General features: G+C 37.9%; 1 protein-coding gene across 4 annotated transcripts in view; it reads left to right on the top strand.

Annotated features, from left to right (window-relative positions):
• The first annotated feature begins 815 nt into the window (after positions 1-815).
• The window catches only part of fam13b (family with sequence similarity 13 member B), a 55,484-nt gene continuing 37,935 nt past the window's right edge, over positions 816-18,364 (top strand). For 2 of the 4 annotated variants that reach the window (XM_088344572.1, XM_088344570.1), the window contains exons 1-5: positions 817-1,102; positions 8,352-8,500; positions 9,808-10,024; positions 11,903-12,115; positions 16,851-17,028. In XM_088344572.1, coding sequence (XP_088200698.1) covers positions 9,859-10,024; positions 11,903-12,115; positions 16,851-17,028 — 557 coding nt within the window. In that variant the 5' untranslated portion in view covers positions 817-1,102; positions 8,352-8,500; positions 9,808-9,858. Of the gene's footprint in view, positions 1,103-8,351; positions 8,501-9,807; positions 10,025-11,902; positions 12,116-16,850; positions 17,029-18,364 lie in introns of all 4 variants that reach the window. The other 2 variants (XM_088344571.1, XM_088344574.1) reach the window with 2 other exon arrangements.

Below are 18,364 nucleotides of genomic sequence, written 5' to 3'. Positions count from 1 at the left end.
CAATTTCGGGTTACAACAAATAATTAAACAATCAAATGCTTTAAAATGCACTAGTGTATTCAAATATATTTTTGAAAGGAATTTATATTCATCAAAAAAATGTAATCATCCCCAAAAAACGTTCCACATGGCATTTCAAAAGAAATATTGAATTGAATGGAATTGTCTTTATTGTCATTGATCTCATCGTTATGAGACATTGTATGCAACGAGTTTAGACATGACATATATTTGTGTTTCTTTTTAAGGTTTCATATCAAATGCTTTTAATTACTTTTCACCAAATCGTTCTTTATCATATATAGATTTTATCGAACACTCTATTTTCACGCGGGGGAAAAATGTCTCCAGAATATTCAATAAACAAACATTCACACAATATTTTTTGTTTGAAATTGTGAGTGGCAAAATTTTACCAAAATGGACATTTGTGCACAAATACTTCAAAATGAAACAGTCGACCGTAGACTAAAATACTATATATACTATATCTCGAGTCGAGATTTTTCAGTGGTTGGTTTAAAAAAAATGTAAGAAGTGATAAGCGATAATCTTACTCATTTATGTCACATATAAACCGAAATAGTCACGCATGTTTCCGAGTGTCGGTCCCAAAGAGTGACGTCCCTGCCGTGTAAGTCCCTTTCCCCGTTTCGAAATGTTGCTCATAAAATCATACAACACATTTAAAGCACGTAAATATGGACTTATATTGTGACAAAAAAATAGTAGAGAATTTTGATTTTAAATTAATACAAATTTGTTACTAATATGCATTGCCCCGCCCTTTTTTCTCAAGGGGCGGGGCAAGAGTAGCTCTGTAGGGGTGTGTGCGCTTGTGTATGATTTTGCGTATGCGTGTGCAGGAGAGCTCTAGCTCGGCGACGACCAGCAACAGCTAATAACGTATCGAGCAAGCGGCCGTTCCAGTTTTTTATGCCTCCAATGAATCTTCCGCGTCGTTTGCATTGCCTGCTGTGATTCTTGCATCTATTTTCCGCCTTCCAACACTCAAGAGGAACCAAATAGACATCGGGTCATCTGGCAAAAGCAAGCCAGAAATCGATGCTCCTCGGCCCGCGTCAGTGCTTGTTTTGACCTGGTAAGACTGGCCGTAGCTCCCTATGCTAATAGCTTAGCATATCCGCGATAAACCGGGGGGGATGCGGTAGCTACTTCAAAGCTAACGATGTCCTCAACCTTCTTGTTTTTGAAAATGTTTTTGCATCATGCAATAATTAATATATTGCATTTGTGTACATTATTTTGGAACAAAATGTGGTCGTGTTTTTGTATAATAGAGGTATTGTTTAAACTGGGTGATATATTGCGAGTTAACCGCTAACTAGCGATTAGCAAAAAGGGGTTAAGGTTTCTTCCACCGCGTCTACACTCGACAAAGCAAAAAAAACTGCATTGTTAATAATGCATACTTGAGTTATTGTATTTTAGAAATTAATGTTGCTTTACAATGGAAGCATTCTGTAACCGATGTTGTTGACGTCTCCTGTACGTTGAAACGCCATTTTTTGTGACACCTGTCTTCGTTTTCGATTTCAATTTTTTTTACCAAAATTTCCATGGCGACTAAATTCTTACTTTCAGTGATAAGGTCGTGGAATGTGTTGCCGTTGTAGTGTATTTATTTTAACAGATGCAAGCTTTAGCATTTATTTTGATCTAATAATCATAATGGCAATGTATTTTGTCAGCACTATAGTTTCGATTGAAGTCAATTATGGACGACAAATTCTGCCATATGTAGAAATAAATGTATGTATAAATACCTTCAAATACAAATTCACACATAAATAATTCTTGTAATACCTAAATATAATACGTAATTGCAATGTTTTCCTTTTATGCATTTTGTAATTAATTTTGGTATGTTGTCATGTTTTTGTCGTGTATTTTGGCATTAGTATTTTATCACAACAAAATATTATTCGAATGAGGTGGTCAGGTTGCCTTTTGGTTTATCATTGATTAAAAATAAACGGTCAGACAACCATTAAGTGAAAAGCTGTGGCAATTTGACCATTTGAATCACATTTTTGGGTGACAAAATACACGAGAAAATATGCAACAACAAAATCGACCAAATAAATACTGAAATGAATGACAAAATGCAGAAATAGCATTTATACCGGATAGCTATTAGGTATTATGTGATTTATTCATGTGTTATTTTATTGATGTACCAGATATTTGTAGGTTTTTAGTTTTACATTTATTTCAACTTATAATAGCATCAGTCCTTCATAACATTCAGCTTGAAATACATTTTATTTATTATAAATGTTAGAAATTAAAAATGAAGTGAGTGAAGTATATATATTAGGTAGCATTTCCAAGGTTCTCGTGTTTTAATATTTAAATATTCCTAAAGATTATTACCTAATTTTGTATTTTATAAGAATTTGCTATTTTACTGTTATTGTCAGCAGATTTTAGCCGTGAACATGTCAGTCAGAATTCTCTGCCTTCCATTACTGTAATTAGTCAAGTCGTGTTTATTTGTATAACTACAGTATACTAGGTTGGATGTAAATTCATTATTTTAGCGTGATCCTCCCGTGTTTTTTTTTCTTCTTTATTTTTCTGGTTTCTGGATCAACTGGCCCTTGATTTCAGATGTGCCTATTTGAGAAAAATCAGTCCAGACAAGTCCAGTCTGCAGTTTTGTCAAAAGCTACATTAAAATTGTTAAACTACATATTAATCAACTTTTGATTTGAATATGCATGCATTTTGTGGGTTCAGTGGTGCTACAAGCGAGCTGTAATGCTGCACTGCTGACCTACTTTTTTCTTCAAAAAAAATAAAAAAAATTGCATACTTTTTTAATAAATCAAACTTTCTTTAATGTTTTTTCTGTTGCAGTTATCACTAATACTGAAACTGCTAAAAAAGATTTTTTGAGAATGAGTCTTTAAAAATAAATTGATTTAATTTTAGGTCTAACTTGCAGATTATAAAGTGCCATACAAATCAAAGCCATTTTACCATTCTTTTTAATCTCCATTGATAAAACGCAGAATTTACAAACCAAACCAGAATTACAAATTTTCGATGCGTGATTGGTGCATTCTGGCCTTAAATGTTCTTCCTGGCACAGATACCTATATTAGTCAGTTAACAATACTGCTTTGTTTGATGATGATGAGAGTTACTAAAACGAGTGCATTTAGTGGTTTGTTTCGAGTAATCCAGTAGTTTTCAGAATATTTTCTTTTGTTTGTTGAGTGCATTATGTAAAATTAAAAGAAGGATAGAGTTTGAGGAAGCTTGTACTGCTTTGCTTTTTTTTTGTTACCTCTGCGATGCTTTTTTGAGGGTATAATTTTTGTCCCCTTCCTTTGTATGCCTTAGCTTTTGTTGCTGTCCTTAAATTTATGATTGTGTCTTCCAGCTGTCACATCTCTCATTTAGAATGACCTGTACTAGAATGTATGTGTCAGCCAAAAGGGTTTAAAGCTGCAAAATCATGCCGCCAGAGTTTAATTTAGACATTTCAAAGTCGACTTCCTTGTTTTGACATAAAGACGACCCCCCCCCCTCTCCCCTCCCCTCCCTGCCCAAGCAGACAGGTGCATGCTACACCTAAACAGGGCACTATGAAATTTGTATTAGTGCAAGGATTTTGTACCAATTATGGACATTCTTTACGGGCCATGGACAAAATCAACGTAGTGTTTCCCATTGTTAAATTGTAATGGAAATAAATTCCTGCCATCGGAAATGTAAGCTACATATTTCTCATTATTCATTTTTACCCATTATCTATATGGGGAAATATTTTCTAAAAATATTTTCACACGCATTGTTCAGATCCACAAATATCTTTGTAATTTTCTCAAGATCTAAAAATGATATTTTTTGAAAAATGCGCACGTAAGATTAAAAATAGCAGATATACTTGTGGATCTGCAAAATACAGAAATTGTAAAATTGGCTTTGAAAGTCCTTAAAAAGTGGTTGATATGGACATAAAAGGTGTACGAACCCATTGTATACTTTTACAGATAAACCAGCCATAAGCATTCAAACAATTGAACTATCTAAATCTAAATTTTTGGTTTCTATTAAAATGTTTCACTTTGAAAAAAAATAAAGAAAATAATTAATTATGAAAACATCGAAAAATACATTTATTTTAAGCTCCACAAAACTAATATTAGACATTTTGTGAATGATATTCATCTGTGTTTTCACATTGTGTTCCAATGGTCAAGAGACAAAGACACTTCAAGACACAATTCTAAGAATTTATTGTTTTTATTATAATTGTCTTCATTGTCCTTTATACCAAAGTACTGAGCATTGTTCATATGAGATTTGATGTGAAGGTGTAAAAGAGGTAAATAAAATAAAAAACTAATGTTATGATTAAAAAGGCAAAAATAAATACAAGGTAATTTATCAGTTCAGTGATAAAAATCACAGAAGTCTAACTTTGTGCCAAATTGCACAGTTTGCTTGTAATAATAACTATTTAACTTCTCACAAGTTTTTCATAAGCTAAGAAGGGAAGAATTACAGTCCCGGTGAGATAGAACAAGAAAATGTCCTTGGCAATGCGTCGCTGATCAATTATTGAGCGTGTCCTCGATGGGGAAAACGAGGTTATCTCTTCGCTTGGGAAAAAAAGGAAGTCCTTCAGTCTTATTTCCTAGGAAGTCCTTCAGTCTAATTTCCTTGCTTGCTGACAAGACACACACACTGTCACAATTTACTGTCAACAATTTCTATTCATTGATGTTCGTTTTTCAATTAATCCAAAATCAGGAAAATGACAAGAAAGACATAGAAATGAGAGTTTTCTTAGATTTATTTTGTAATCACTTGATATGTTTCCAATTGTTACAAACCTGCAGTTTGTGCTATGATAATGTAAGAACTTAAGGCATAGTGCTTTACTGCATATTTATGGTTTGTTTTGCACTTCAATCAATCAACTGTATTTTTCATTCTCAAAATAACTGTTCTAATAACAAGATAGTAATAAGATTCGAGCAACATACTACTGACATACAAACTGCATATTGGTTAGAAACCCAGTACATGAATAGTGCTAGACATGTTTTGTAATAATAATCTCCATTTGAAATGGATATAAGAACAAACAATTTTGCTACAGGTAATATTTTTGTGGATGGTGATTGTAATGGCATTTTTACAGCCATTTCAACATAAAACGCTGCTCCCCATTATTTTGTCCTTCTGTACAGCGCTTTGCTATGCATTTATCAAAAAGCAACTTATGTTGTTACTATTTTATTAACAGATTATTAGTTGGAAGTCCGGTTAAATGGACTCAACCATTAAGAAAATAATTTTATTAGAAAATCACAATGACCCAGCACTAATGAGCTACTTTTAGAACAGGTCCACTGGCACCCCAGCTGCACATAGAGGCCCCTTGGTGCCCGTGGTTACCACGTTGGAGACCCCTGATATGTTATGGCATGTACTGTACATATGTTTCTTTCTATTTTATGCTAAAATTAATACAGGGGAGCTCTGCATTTGTATTTGCAAGTTCATTTATGGACTGGAGTGTTGACTAACCCCATTATCCCGTTTTTTATAAACATACGTTAGATTTTTTTTTTTCCTGAAATGTGATAAAACTGAAAATCTTTTAATGCATTCAGTGTATCGTGCAGAGTATCTTAAGTAAGAATAATTAACACAACAAAGTTCTTAGAAGTGAAATCAAATCTTTAATAATTTAATTTTTATAATTATTTGTTTTTCATTTTTAATAAGCCAATTTGAGCCGCACCGCAACAGGTAAAAGTTACTATGGTTGGGTTGGATCCCTTAACCACTAGGGTCGTAGGGGCACCATTTCCCTCTGGTGTGTCTTGGGCAAATACAGCCTCGTGACATCCATCCCTCTCCAGGCCAAAAAGTTAGTGTACTTGGACATATTATTTTCCCTCTAAAACACTAATGAATAAAGTTTCATATAGCTTTCGAAGTTATTGAATGTATAAATGTAGATGTTTTCAATCTGCAGTCATCTGAATTGAAGATTGGCTACCACACCTATCGAAAACCCTGCTGTCACATGCTAATCAGCTTTAGCCAGCTTAGCATGGTTTCATCTCCCGACTTAAAAGTTTCCACACCATGTTGTTTTCCGAAATAGATTCATAATGAATTCCAATGGCATGTGTCTTAGTTATCTCATTTAGTTTCATTCAAATTGCTCTAATTGCTGTCTTAATTGTTGCTAGGCTGTGTAATGGGACAAACGTGCAAACACCAAAACGTATTGAGCGTTAAAAACGATATAGGGGAGAAGGAAGTGCTGTGTTTCATTCCATCAACATAGATAAAGATCACTTGTGTTTTGTCCGGTCAATGGAATGCACAGATTCATCTGTTGTGGGCTTTTTTTTCTCACCTCTTCAAACAAGAATGTTGTACAAGGTCCTTTACTTCCTTCTATTATTTTTTTAATCTCATTACAGTTTAGGCAAAGGTCATGCTTTCTTCGAGAGGAGGCTGACATGGTTCACAACCATATTTCTGCTTGGGATGCATTTGGAGAATAATTCATTAAATTTAATTAGCCCTGGTGGTGCCACATCCATTGTCAGACCCCATGGATCAATTGTAACATGCCTTCTGCAGCTTAGTCCAGTAATTTGGTCTCCTGCCAATTGTGCACATATTACGCTTTAACTTTGCTAGATTCTCTCACTAGCCACTCCGGCTCTGTTTCCATTTTTCCTGCTATATACGCTTCTGTCATCTATGCATATTTTTTTAAATCACAGTTTAAATACTTCCCATTTAGTTTGGACAGCTTTTTGAAGGTGAGGTCTGGGCTACATTTGATATGCAGGTCGATAATTCTGGAACTTTTTTTTTGTGGTTGGAAGTCAAAATCATTGAAATTCAATACCCACTGCCTCAAACTGCATTTTACCTGCAATGGAGTTTTCTGGGTCTGATAAGTTTGATAACCTTCAGCCCACCTATTAAGACCAGCAGATATTAATTCCGATAAATATGGACATATTTTACATTTTCCTATAGTGAAAACTGCCAACAGATTTCTTTGTTCAAGGTGAAGCAGGCATAGTTTTCATATGTCATCGTAAAGCAGGAAACAAAAGCCAGTCATTCAAACACAAAGGCTCCCTGAAATTTCAATTCATCTTGCATCAATGATAATGGCCGACTCATCTGTATTTTGGGGCATAACTTGTAATATTTTCACCGCAACTACTCATGAGACATGCCCAGAATGTTTTCACTTAAATAGATAAAGAGTTGCTTTGAACAATTTGTTATATATAAATGAAAAAACATTTACTACAGTTTCAATGAGCCTTTTCCATTTGAAAACACTAACGTATCTGTTTGTTGATGGCTTCATTATACAATCAAACTTTCCGATGAGATCTTAGGTCAAAAAATGTAACATTAGGTCACATTTAAATTTCACGTAGAGGAACGTAAAAGGGCCAGGCACAAGATCATAAGACTTTGTTTGTGGTTCTTCTCTTGATAGACTCATTTGAGATATTATATTACTAAAGTAAACTGGCTTTAGAGACCTACTTTTAATTTCGATCGAGCCTAAAGTACTAAAAACTAATTTGGCAGATTTTCTCTTGATTTCTTTTGACTACTGCAGCTCCCAATGATGATTGACGTGGACAGTTCCAGAGGATATCGGATAAGATGACATATATACACAAAGATATCAATTCTAGCGCAATTGTACGACATTTTATTTTCACAAGCGAAACTGGCTCCAGGCATTGCTGGATGTTACAACATTGCTGCCCTTTCTTGGTTTCTGTTGGATACTCTCTTCCCACCCTTCCCCAATTTCCCTTCCTTTTATAGCAGCAACCATTGTAACCTTTTCACAATGCCGCGTAGGATTAAAGTCTCGCCGAAACAAAGAACCTTCTTTGGTGCCCTTCTAGTCTGTTCCATGATGAAGCAAACCACCACTGATAATTGTATTTTTCGAAATGTAACAAGGAAACTGCTCACCATTTAGCCTTGTAAATTAAACTAATAACGGCACACGCTCTGCTGCTATGGGTATTGCATTGAGTTTGAAACTGCTCAAACTATGTTTTATCTGTGAATCATGATTGCATTTGTGACACATTCCTAAACTAAGTTGATGTTTTAATTGCAAAAATACCTTGAAAATAAAATCATTTTCCATTGGCAACATCATTTCTCACACATGATTTCCTTATGTAACAGAGCATATTTGCCTTTGCAGTTATCGTATCCGCATCTTGACTGTGTGTTATGTTTATCTCCTTTACTGTCTTTCCCCTCCCCTCTCACCCTCTTTTTGTTTTTAGCTTGAAAAAGGAATCCTGCAAGAAGGATTAGCGGTCCGTCAATGAGGAACTACCGGCTCATCTTTTGTCACAACCTGAAGCAGCCATAGACTGTTCAGTGCTTCACTGTCTAGGGAGGCGCAAATCGGACAAACTTTCCCTGCTACACGGTGAGTGATCACAGTTCACGTGAGCATTAAAATGACAAAAAAATATTTTGATTGTTAATTGACCACAATGGCCAAAATAAATGGTGTAAACGGCTGCACCTGTGAAGTCCGAGCTATTATTAGTGCCTGCATACCGCTACAAATCGAGAAGGCATGTGTCTGACACATAGGAGGAAACCAGGCAATGGATTCTATAAAAAAACACTAGAGCCAATTTAAATTGGATGGTCATTTAAAGGGACATTGTGTTTTGTATAGCGCCTCTTATTTGTAAAAAAGCTATGTAATATTTAGTGCCTTCTAGTGGTACAAAAAACTCATCCAGTAAAAAAAAATAGATTAGAATACTTGGCCAAAATACATGAACCATCAAACCAATGCTAATTTTCATTAAAAATAAATAAATCATTGGTCGATTAAATTTGCAATTCTTTCACTTAGTGACAACCCTACATAAGAAGTTACCGCCATGTTTGTTTGGCATATTGCTCCTACGCTGTGCTCTTGACACTAGTTTTCGTTCACATTAGACAATTCAGTGCCATTTACTGGTCAAATATTACAGACTGTGACTTTAGAAAAAAGAAAAAAAACAATATTGATATAAAAAGCAAAGAATGCAGACTATCTTGTAAATGAGTCAATAATTTGTATTTATTTTACATAACATGAGCCTAACCGGGCAGCGCAGTGGTTAGCGCGTGTGCGGCACAGTTTTGAGGTCATGAGATCGAACCTTCCTGTGTGGAGTTTGCATGTTCTCCCCGTGCTTGTGTGGCTTTCCTCCAGGCACTCCGGTTTTCTCCCACATTCCAAAAACATGCATGTCAGGCTAATTGGCTTGTCCAAATTGTCCCTTGGTGTGAATGAGCGAGTGAGTTGTCTGTCTCTGTGTGCCCTGCAACTGTCTGGCAACCAGTTCAGGGTGTTCCCTGCCCACTGCCTGAAGATAGCTGGGATGGGCTCCAGCACCCCCGCGACCCTACTGAGGATAAACGGTGCAGATAATGGGTGGATGGATGGATGAGCCTAACCTAAAGGAAGCTGGCATAATTACCTGTCATCTTGCTGCTTTGAGTACCTAAAAACCAAAAACCTCGCAAAAGGCTGTTAAAAAAATGTTTTTTTCTGAATCATAACGGTGAAGGTCAAAATCAATTGCTGGGTATGAGTGCATTTCCATTGCCAGGCAATTGGAGCAGAGGTCCTGAGGACACTCGGTTGTCACCTGTAGTTACTGATGCTCTATGCTTTGAGACACTTTATTATTACAGTCTTGCCTTTTCTACCCCTTTTTCTCCCTTAAGACGGACGTGTGAGGACTTGGTGTGGTTGTGGTGAGGAGGAGGAGGGGGATCATGAGGAAGAGTGCATCTCTATTGCCAGGCAACGAGGGCAACGGTCCAGCCAGCACCACACGTGTGTTTGGCGTGTCCCTGGAGGAGGTGACACGCACGCACACGCTTGACGGTTTTGAGGTTCCGGTGCTAGTCAAGGACATTGTGGAGTACATCGAGGAATATGGTGAGACATATCGATCATTTAAATGGATAGAAATATTTGAATTGTATAGATCCATCCATATAGTAATACTATACATGAGAATTTCGGTATGAGTTTTATTTGCAATAAAAATGCTGGTTTTTGTAAAATCGAGGTCAAGAGCAGTCCCAGAAGCTACTATTACAGACCACTCACAGCTCTTTACTGCGCACTGCCAGCAACAGCTCCATCAGTTTGCGCATGCTAACAACTACAGGCAAAATTTAAAAAAACTGCCGTAAACATTTTTTTGTGTACACATTTATTTAAAGTGAAAGTAACTTTAGTTTTAAGTCTATAGCAAGTGCTTACGTAGCAACAGTCTCTCGATCTCATACTTGTCAACATCCTGCAATTGCTTCTTTTTAAGCAACTATAAACCTTACTAACACAACGCAGCACTTATCTACTCACAACAAGACAGACTATGTAGAAAACTGTGACCATATTAGCAATTTACGATGACGTTGTCGTTTGCTACCAAAACGGGCGAAACAATATTTTTTTTTATTTTATTTTTTATTTTTTATTTTTTTAAATAATTTTCTTTCATATAAAAGTTGTTATACGGCGTACACTAGTTAAAATGATCAAAACTATGTATGAAATACTTGGAAAATGAATACATTGACACACATCATCGTTGCCGGTGTGACTTGTGTTTTTGGGCACGCTTCAAAAAGTCAAATACATTTGGGATGAAAACATGTTGTCTCATATCATTTCCTAGTTAGAAAGAACTATGGCAAAAAAAGTATCCCTTTATGACCATATGAGGTTGTGTAACAAGTCTTTAAAAACCCTACTGGTCTCTACTGGTGCGTGAAATAGGCGGCTGCCGCGAGTCAGGAAGTTATTCAGCCTGTGAAAAGCCTTTAATCTCATATTTTGTGTTCCTATGAGTGTGTGCCCGTGCGTGGCTCTGAGGTATTCGCTTCATTTTAGCGTTAAAGGAATAAATGAAATGGAAAAAGTCTGCACTTGAATTCACTCAAGTTTTTTTTTTGTTTTTTTTTAATATCGCATGACTGCCCACGCTACACCTGTTTCCTTTATATAACAGGTCATGCAAAAATGAGTATGTTACTTGTTTATAAGATAAGACAAGGGCGAAAAATGTTAGGAATTTGCTTGACTGAATTTGCCAACAGCAAAAATCATCTAAAATCTATGCATGCATTGGAATCATTTCACGCAAAAGAAAGGGAGAGGAGTAAAGAAATCCAAAGAGAAATAGAAAGACAAAAAGAGAAAAGAAAGCGTGAAGGGTAGGAAGAGAGAAAGAGAAAAGCGAGAAAAGGAAGATAGGGCAAAAGAAGTGAGAGAGAGAGAGAGAGAGAGAGAGAGAGAGAGAGAGAGAGAGAGAGAGAGATACACAAGTACAGTCTTTGTTCGAGGCACCTGGCTTTGGCAAAACCAAGTTGATATATTTCAACCTCCAGCTCATTTTTCTCTTGCGCTTCTTTGAGTGTTGTCTCGCGGGCCGGATTCAATCCCTTAGCGGGCCTGATCTGGTCCGTGGCCCGCCTGTTTGACACCTGTGCTGTAATGTGGGACTTCCTTGCAATCATTATTTTTAATAGAACAATTACCTGTCTTCAATTAGTGAATCAACAGAACATTTTGTAAAAGTCCCTGCAACACATCCCACAGTCACCTTAGATTTGTGCTAATTGCCTGACAGAAAAGCTCTTCCGAGCATGAAACTTCGGTTTTAAAACAATTGGAATGTAATACATCCTGCTATCTTTTTGTCTTCTATGAACAGAAGCTGATGGTTTCCTCAAGCCTCAAGAAACACTACATTGGAGTTTTGGGCCCCTAAAGGATTTCATTGTTGTTCCTGTTTTGTGTTGGCAGGTCACCTAGATTTAGAGGGTCTCTTTCTAGTCAACGGCAATGCTGAGCGCGTGGGATGGTTGCGGCAACGTTATGACAGCGGCGAGGTGGTGGCACTGGACAAGGAGGCGGATCTGGCATCAGCTGTTAGTCTGCTGCGACTATTCTTGCAGGAGCTCCCTGAGCCCGTCATCCCGGCACCCATGCAGGGGTCCATTCTACAGCTTCACCAAGGTTGGCTTTAGATGCCCTAAATAGGTCCCTACTATAATTAAACAAGGGTTTGCTGTAGAAAACACAAGAACTATTAAACCCACATACGAATGTGCAGCATGGGCAACAGCCAGAGTAAGATTATATATTACCGTATTTTCTCTACTTAAAGGTGCACCTTAAAACCCCAATTTGGCCAGAAATTTTCAAGTATGCCTCATAACTCGGTGCGCCAAATTCTGGGGTATCCCAGAATACATGGTTTTAAGTTATACCATTGTATTCGTGCAATGATTGATCAATCGATAAGTCTTGTCTCATTATCAAACTGTTTTTACTCACAATGCCAGAAGCACTTATCTGCACAGTGTATTCTTATAGGTTAAACAGGCCCTATTTTTCTTCACCAATAAATGTAAGAAAATTAGAGGTAAGATCGGGCTAAAAAGTGCAGCCTGACCCTAGGGTACATAAACCCGAACTTGACGGATTAACTTGACCTGATAAACTAAGCCTAAAGTAAACCTGAAGCTTTTACTTCGCACCCTAAGTAAACCCGAAGCTCTACTTAGGCAGTGCGTATTTCAGCGCTGAAATGTGCGTTTCGACTGAGGTATGCAGCTTCGGGTTTACTTTGGGCCGAGTCCTTCAAACCAAGTGTGCACTTCAAAGTGCACATTTCGGCGAATTGCAGAGAAATGACATTGAATGAAAACAAAATCATACCTGCCAAGTACTACGGTTTTGCCGTAATGAGTACGGATTTCTTGAACCCACTACGGTGTTACGGTTGGATCAAAAAAACTACGGGTTTCCCCTCAAAAAAAAATCAAAAAACAAAATCGTAAAAACATTCCACCGCAAGATGGAGACAAAATACCATTTCAAACAAAAGTCTATCGACTCCTTGCCCTGAAGAATTCTCGCGCCGGCGTGATGAGGGGGCCCTATCGTGGATGCAGTGCTGGAGCTAAGGCTAAGCGGCTAGCGGCGTTATAAGTCTTCTGTGCCGTCCGTAATCATGGGAAATGTGAACTCTATACCAAATAAGACAGACGAACTGGCTGTGCTGGTGAAAAACAGAGCGCACAGGGAGTACAGTTTGCTGTGTTTTACGGAAACTTGGCTCACGTCTAGCATCCCGGACGCTAACGTGGAGCTACCTGGAGCAACCGGTAGCTACCAGAGCTAACCTCCTCTCCGATTCCAGGCTGCGAGAATCGGAGAGGAGGTGGACTCGCTAACACGAGGTGGTGTATGCCTGGGCACAAAGATTTAAAAATATATATACAGTGGAACCTCGGTTCTCGACCATAATCCGTTCCAGAACCCTGTTCAAAAACCGATTTGTTCGATCACCGAAATCGTTTTTCCCATTAAAAGTAATGTAAAATCGTTTTAATCCGTTCCAACACCATGAATGTTTACCATGAACGTAAACATGAAGCTAACCCAGGCTAATCGTACGTTCGCGTTAGCGTAATCTTCCGTACGAAAGATTACGCTAACATGAACGTGTAAAAATAAAAAAATCAGGTCGTTTACACGTCATTTAGCACCCGGGTCTCCACAAAATGTGGTGAGCGGTTAAAGAATAAAGAAAAGAATTATGAATAGGATTTCTTACCTTTGTGGTGGTCTGCAGAAGCCATGCTCTATTCCCTCGAAAGAAGGGAAACTCGCACACCTTCATATTTTGCTATTATTTCTTTCTTAAATGCAATAGTTGTACGCCCTACTTTTCTTTTTTCACCTGTAGCAACTTTGCTGCTTGCACCGACCCTCTTCGAAGGCATAATTGGGGGCTAAAACACTCCGTTCACCGATATCTAAAGCGAAAGCAAAAAGAAGTGCGCGCGCACGTCATAACAGTTCTTCACGAGGGGTGGGGGCAATCTATAGCCGTACGCCGCTCAGCATCGCACCCTAGCGTACCGGCGTTCGAACTCCGATTTTTTTGAACAAAAAGCGAAGCAAGAATTTCTCTAAATTTTTGGTCGAGAACCAATTTGTTCGAACTGAGAGGCGTTCGAAAACCAAGGTTCCACTGTAATATATATATATATATATATATATATAATTAAATGTTCTTGTATCAAATATAGAAAAGGGTATGAGGGTTTCTATGACTTTGTTATAATAAATACATTATTGAGCTTTAAAGAACTTTCTTTCGATTCATCTGAAAAATATAATTTTGGTGTTGAAGTGTGTTATTCAAATAAAAGTACTAAGAAAATAGTAAAAAGCAGTCATCTGAATAATAACTTGAGTAAAAGTAAGTGCATGCTGTGCAGATGCTCCGCGAAGGGAGGGATGCGAGAGAGAAGCCCGGCCCAACTTAATGATTGATTTCAAGCCCGAACCAGGCCTGAAGTTTGGGCGGGGTTAAGTAGAGCAGTGATGATTTGGGGCTGTCAGTGGGCAACACAGACTTTCAATTCCTCCCACAGATTTTCAATGGGGTTGAAATCTAGAGACTGATTAAGCCACTCCAGGACTTTGGAATGCTTCTTACTGAGCAACGCCTTTGTTGCCCTGGCTGTGTGTTTGGGATCATTGTCATTCTGAAAGACCCAGGCACATCTCGTCTTCAATGCCCTTGATGATGAAAGGAGATTTTCACTCAAAATCTCTGATGCACGACCCCGCTCATTTTTTCCTTCACACAGATCAGTCATCCTGGCCCCTTTGCAGAAAAATAGCACCAAAGCATAACCCCTATGCTTCACAGTGGGTACGGTGTTCTTCGGATGCAATTCCTTATTCCTACTTCTCCAAACCCGAGAACCTGTATTTCTACCAAAAAGTTCTAGTTTGACCATAACACATTCTCCCAGTCCTCTTCTGGATCTTCCAATTGCTCTTTAGCGAACTGAAGACAGGCCTGGCGGGGGACCGATTTGTCAGTGCAGGATTTGAGTCCCTGGCACGCATTGTTTTACTGATGGTAGCCTTTGTTACTGTTGTCCCAGCTCTCCATAGGTCATTCAGTAGGTCCACCGTGTGGGCCTGGGATTTTTGCCCACTGTTCTTTTTATCCTTTTGACGCCATAGCATGAGCTCTTAAAGAGCCCCAGATCAAGGGAGATTATCACTAGTCTTGTATGTTTTCCATTTTTTAATAATTGCTCCTACATATGCTTTATTTACACCAAGCGTCTATTGTAGATTCAGTAGTCCCAGCAGGTCTACAATTTTGTCTCTGTTGTCTTTCAATAGATCTTCGGCCGTGGTGGAGTTTGTAGTGTAACTGACTGAGATTGTGTCTGAGATTGTGTACCGATGTTTTTCGTTCCAGAATTGAATTAAAACGGGTGCAATTGATACAGGTAACAAGTGGAGCCTCGTTAGATCTTACAAGAAAAGGTTAGACATCTTTGACAGCCCAAAATCTTGCTTGTTTGTAGGTGACCAAATACTTCCACTCCAATTTGGAAATAAATTCACTTACAAATCAAACAATATAATTATCTGTTTTTTTCCCCCAGAATTCTGACTAATGGTTGAGGTTTACACTTGTTGTGACAATTACAGGCCTCTCTAATCTTTTTAAGTAGAATAACTTGCACAATTGGTGGTTGACCAAATACTCATTTGCCCCACTGTGTCTTGTATATACTTTTTGATGAAATTATTATATTTCTGCCTTTTTATTTTCCAAAGCACTGATATACAATGGGTTACTATTATAAAACTTCTCAAAAGACTATTTACTGGCAGTTCCTGTTGGGCAACAGCCAATAATAAATATGTGCTAAGTCATTCCCTCACTTTTCTCTTCGCCAATTTTTCCTCTTGTGTGGCGTGGCACACATTTACATGTGCACACATGCAGTGTTCTCGTTTGCCTGCGTCTTAGACGCATAATTTTTGCTGGGGACTCATTGTGTCAAATCAATATGCGTCCCCGGGACGCAACCTTTTTGACGCCAAATTGTCATTATTACCCGATTCCTTTTTTTTTTTTTTTTTAAACAAAGATTTACCGCACTCCAAACTTTTCGTCAGGCAGATCTGCCATTGTTGTTTTGGTCTCGCGCCGATCTCGGCAAACGAGATTTCGTTGCTTCGAGATGACGTCATTGTTTTGGTGGTTGTCGAGTGAAAGAGAAGTATGCCTCCGTAAAAACAGTTGCTATTAGGTGCAAATCAACAAAAAATTGGTAATTTCTTCAGTGTCTGTAATAAGTCAAAACATAATACAGAAAGTGGTAACAACGGCAATAATTCCGGCACGAAAAAACGGCAGAGAAATTCTTCAGAAGACCGCAAAGGCAAGGAAAACACGTGTTTTGAAGCGGACGATTCGACGAAAGATAAACAAAAGAATACTCCTAGCAAGAAAAAGGACTTTTCTGCCAAAATGGACTGGTTATATTCCTGGTTACGCTATGAGGAGGATGATAATGGAGGCTACATGTTCTGTGATGTGTACACTCATGGTGACAAAAAAAACTGGATTGCATAAATCATTTCACAATACGAACTTTCAGAAAAGCACATTAGATCGGCACAACGACAATGAAAACCACAAATTAGCTATGGAAAATCCGTTGCTGCAGTTGGACCTTGAGAAGGCATTACAATTGTGACAGGACTGCCAACCACGAGGAATATATGAACTGAAAAATCTGAAGTGATTGAAACTGCATGAATATATAGACTAATATTTCCGCAATATTATTCATGCGAGTCCCCGGGACCAATCACTTTTCAGAGGTAAAATGAACACTGCAAATGTATGTGTATGCAGAATACAGAGGCAAGGACGAGGTTTGCCGCCACTTGAAGTTCCTTCTGCAACAGCTTCCGCAACTCAACTACGGTTTGCTACGCTTCCTGTGCCGCTTCCTGGCCAGCGTGGCGGCTCTGCAACGTGAGAGCTGGAACGTGGGAGCTCTAGCCGCAGTCTTCGGACCCGACATCTTCCAGTAAGACGCCCGTTCAACGGACTCACAAACTCAATATGTTTCATTGGATTTTCTGTATCAAGCTTCTATGCTTTGAAGATGCTTGAAATTGCTAGACATAATCTACACACCCAAACGGTGTACCAATCTTTAAACAATTGAGAACTCCTTTTATTAGTAATACATTATAAACACTATAATCATCCACCGTTGGAATAAAGTTACACTCAATTAAGAACTGCATCATCTTATGTTCACAGCTATGCAATGATACATTCATCAGAAAACTTTTGAAATAGGTCTGTGCAATAAATATAATTCCGATTGTTCACGATATAAAAATTGACAATTAAAATTGTTAATTCACCATATTAAAGAGTAACAATTAGAAAATTTGGTAATTTTAAAATTAAGTGTAGGATTCATTCAAAGGTTATGTTTGTTCATAAACAATTGGTAGTAGCTATTGAATCGTGGCATTTTAAATATAAGCCTTTTTTTTTAATTTGTTAGCATTTTTTCCAAGCACGATGTTGTATTATTTTTTTGGCCCATTCAACCTAATCGTCTTTTTATCTATTTTCTCCTCAAAGTCTCTCTATTATATGTTTCACCCTGGAGTGCCATGTCTAATCTTGTTGCATACAATGTTTCACAACGACAATATCATTGACAAGAAAATTCCAATTCCAAAATGATGAAGCACGCTGTTGTGTCAGACATTTTCTGTGCAGTCCACCTCATTCTTTGATTGTTTTAACTCTGAACTGTTTGGGAATGCCATCATTTAGATAACACCCATAAATACTTATCCTGCTTCGCTTTGATGAAAGGAGACATTTATTGAGGAAGATGTTGATTAACACAGCCATTTTCTATTTACAACCCGTTCATTGAGATGACTTACAGTGCTGGGAATAACACTGTTATAAACAACACTGTTATTAAGCTGCGTTATTTTTCAATAATGGGGTTTTCTAACTAGCTATTTTTTTCACCGTTACAACGCTATCACTGCTACTAACGGCCAAAAGCAGTGCGTTACTTTGGCAGCGCAAGGCCAATGGCGACGTGCCCCACACACACGACGCCTTTTTCAGTGGCGCGGTTTTCCTGATCTCCTCAGACTTGTTTTATGTCACGTCTTATCAGATATTGTCACCATTCAAAATGGCAACTACCATATAGTTGGATAGCATTTACAAATATAGTATTTACAAATGCACCAAAAAAAGGCTAATGAGGGCCGCTGATTTGCGAAAAGTGTGAGCCACCAGTACTGCTGACGTTCTTGGATGCAGCGAAACGTGTCCATTATCTTAGTATATTGTTTACTGTTATATTTGTTGCACTTCAA

The sequence above is a fragment of the Urocampus carinirostris genome, chromosome 9, assembly GCF_059441175.1.
Source record: "Urocampus carinirostris isolate Australia breed hairy pipefish chromosome 9, RoL_Ucar_1.0, whole genome shotgun sequence".
In the NCBI taxonomy this organism is placed as follows: Eukaryota; Metazoa; Chordata; class Actinopteri; order Syngnathiformes; family Syngnathidae; genus Urocampus; species Urocampus carinirostris.
The sequence above is the reverse complement of the archived record's forward strand: the minus strand, read 5'-3'. Positions and strand labels throughout refer to the sequence as shown.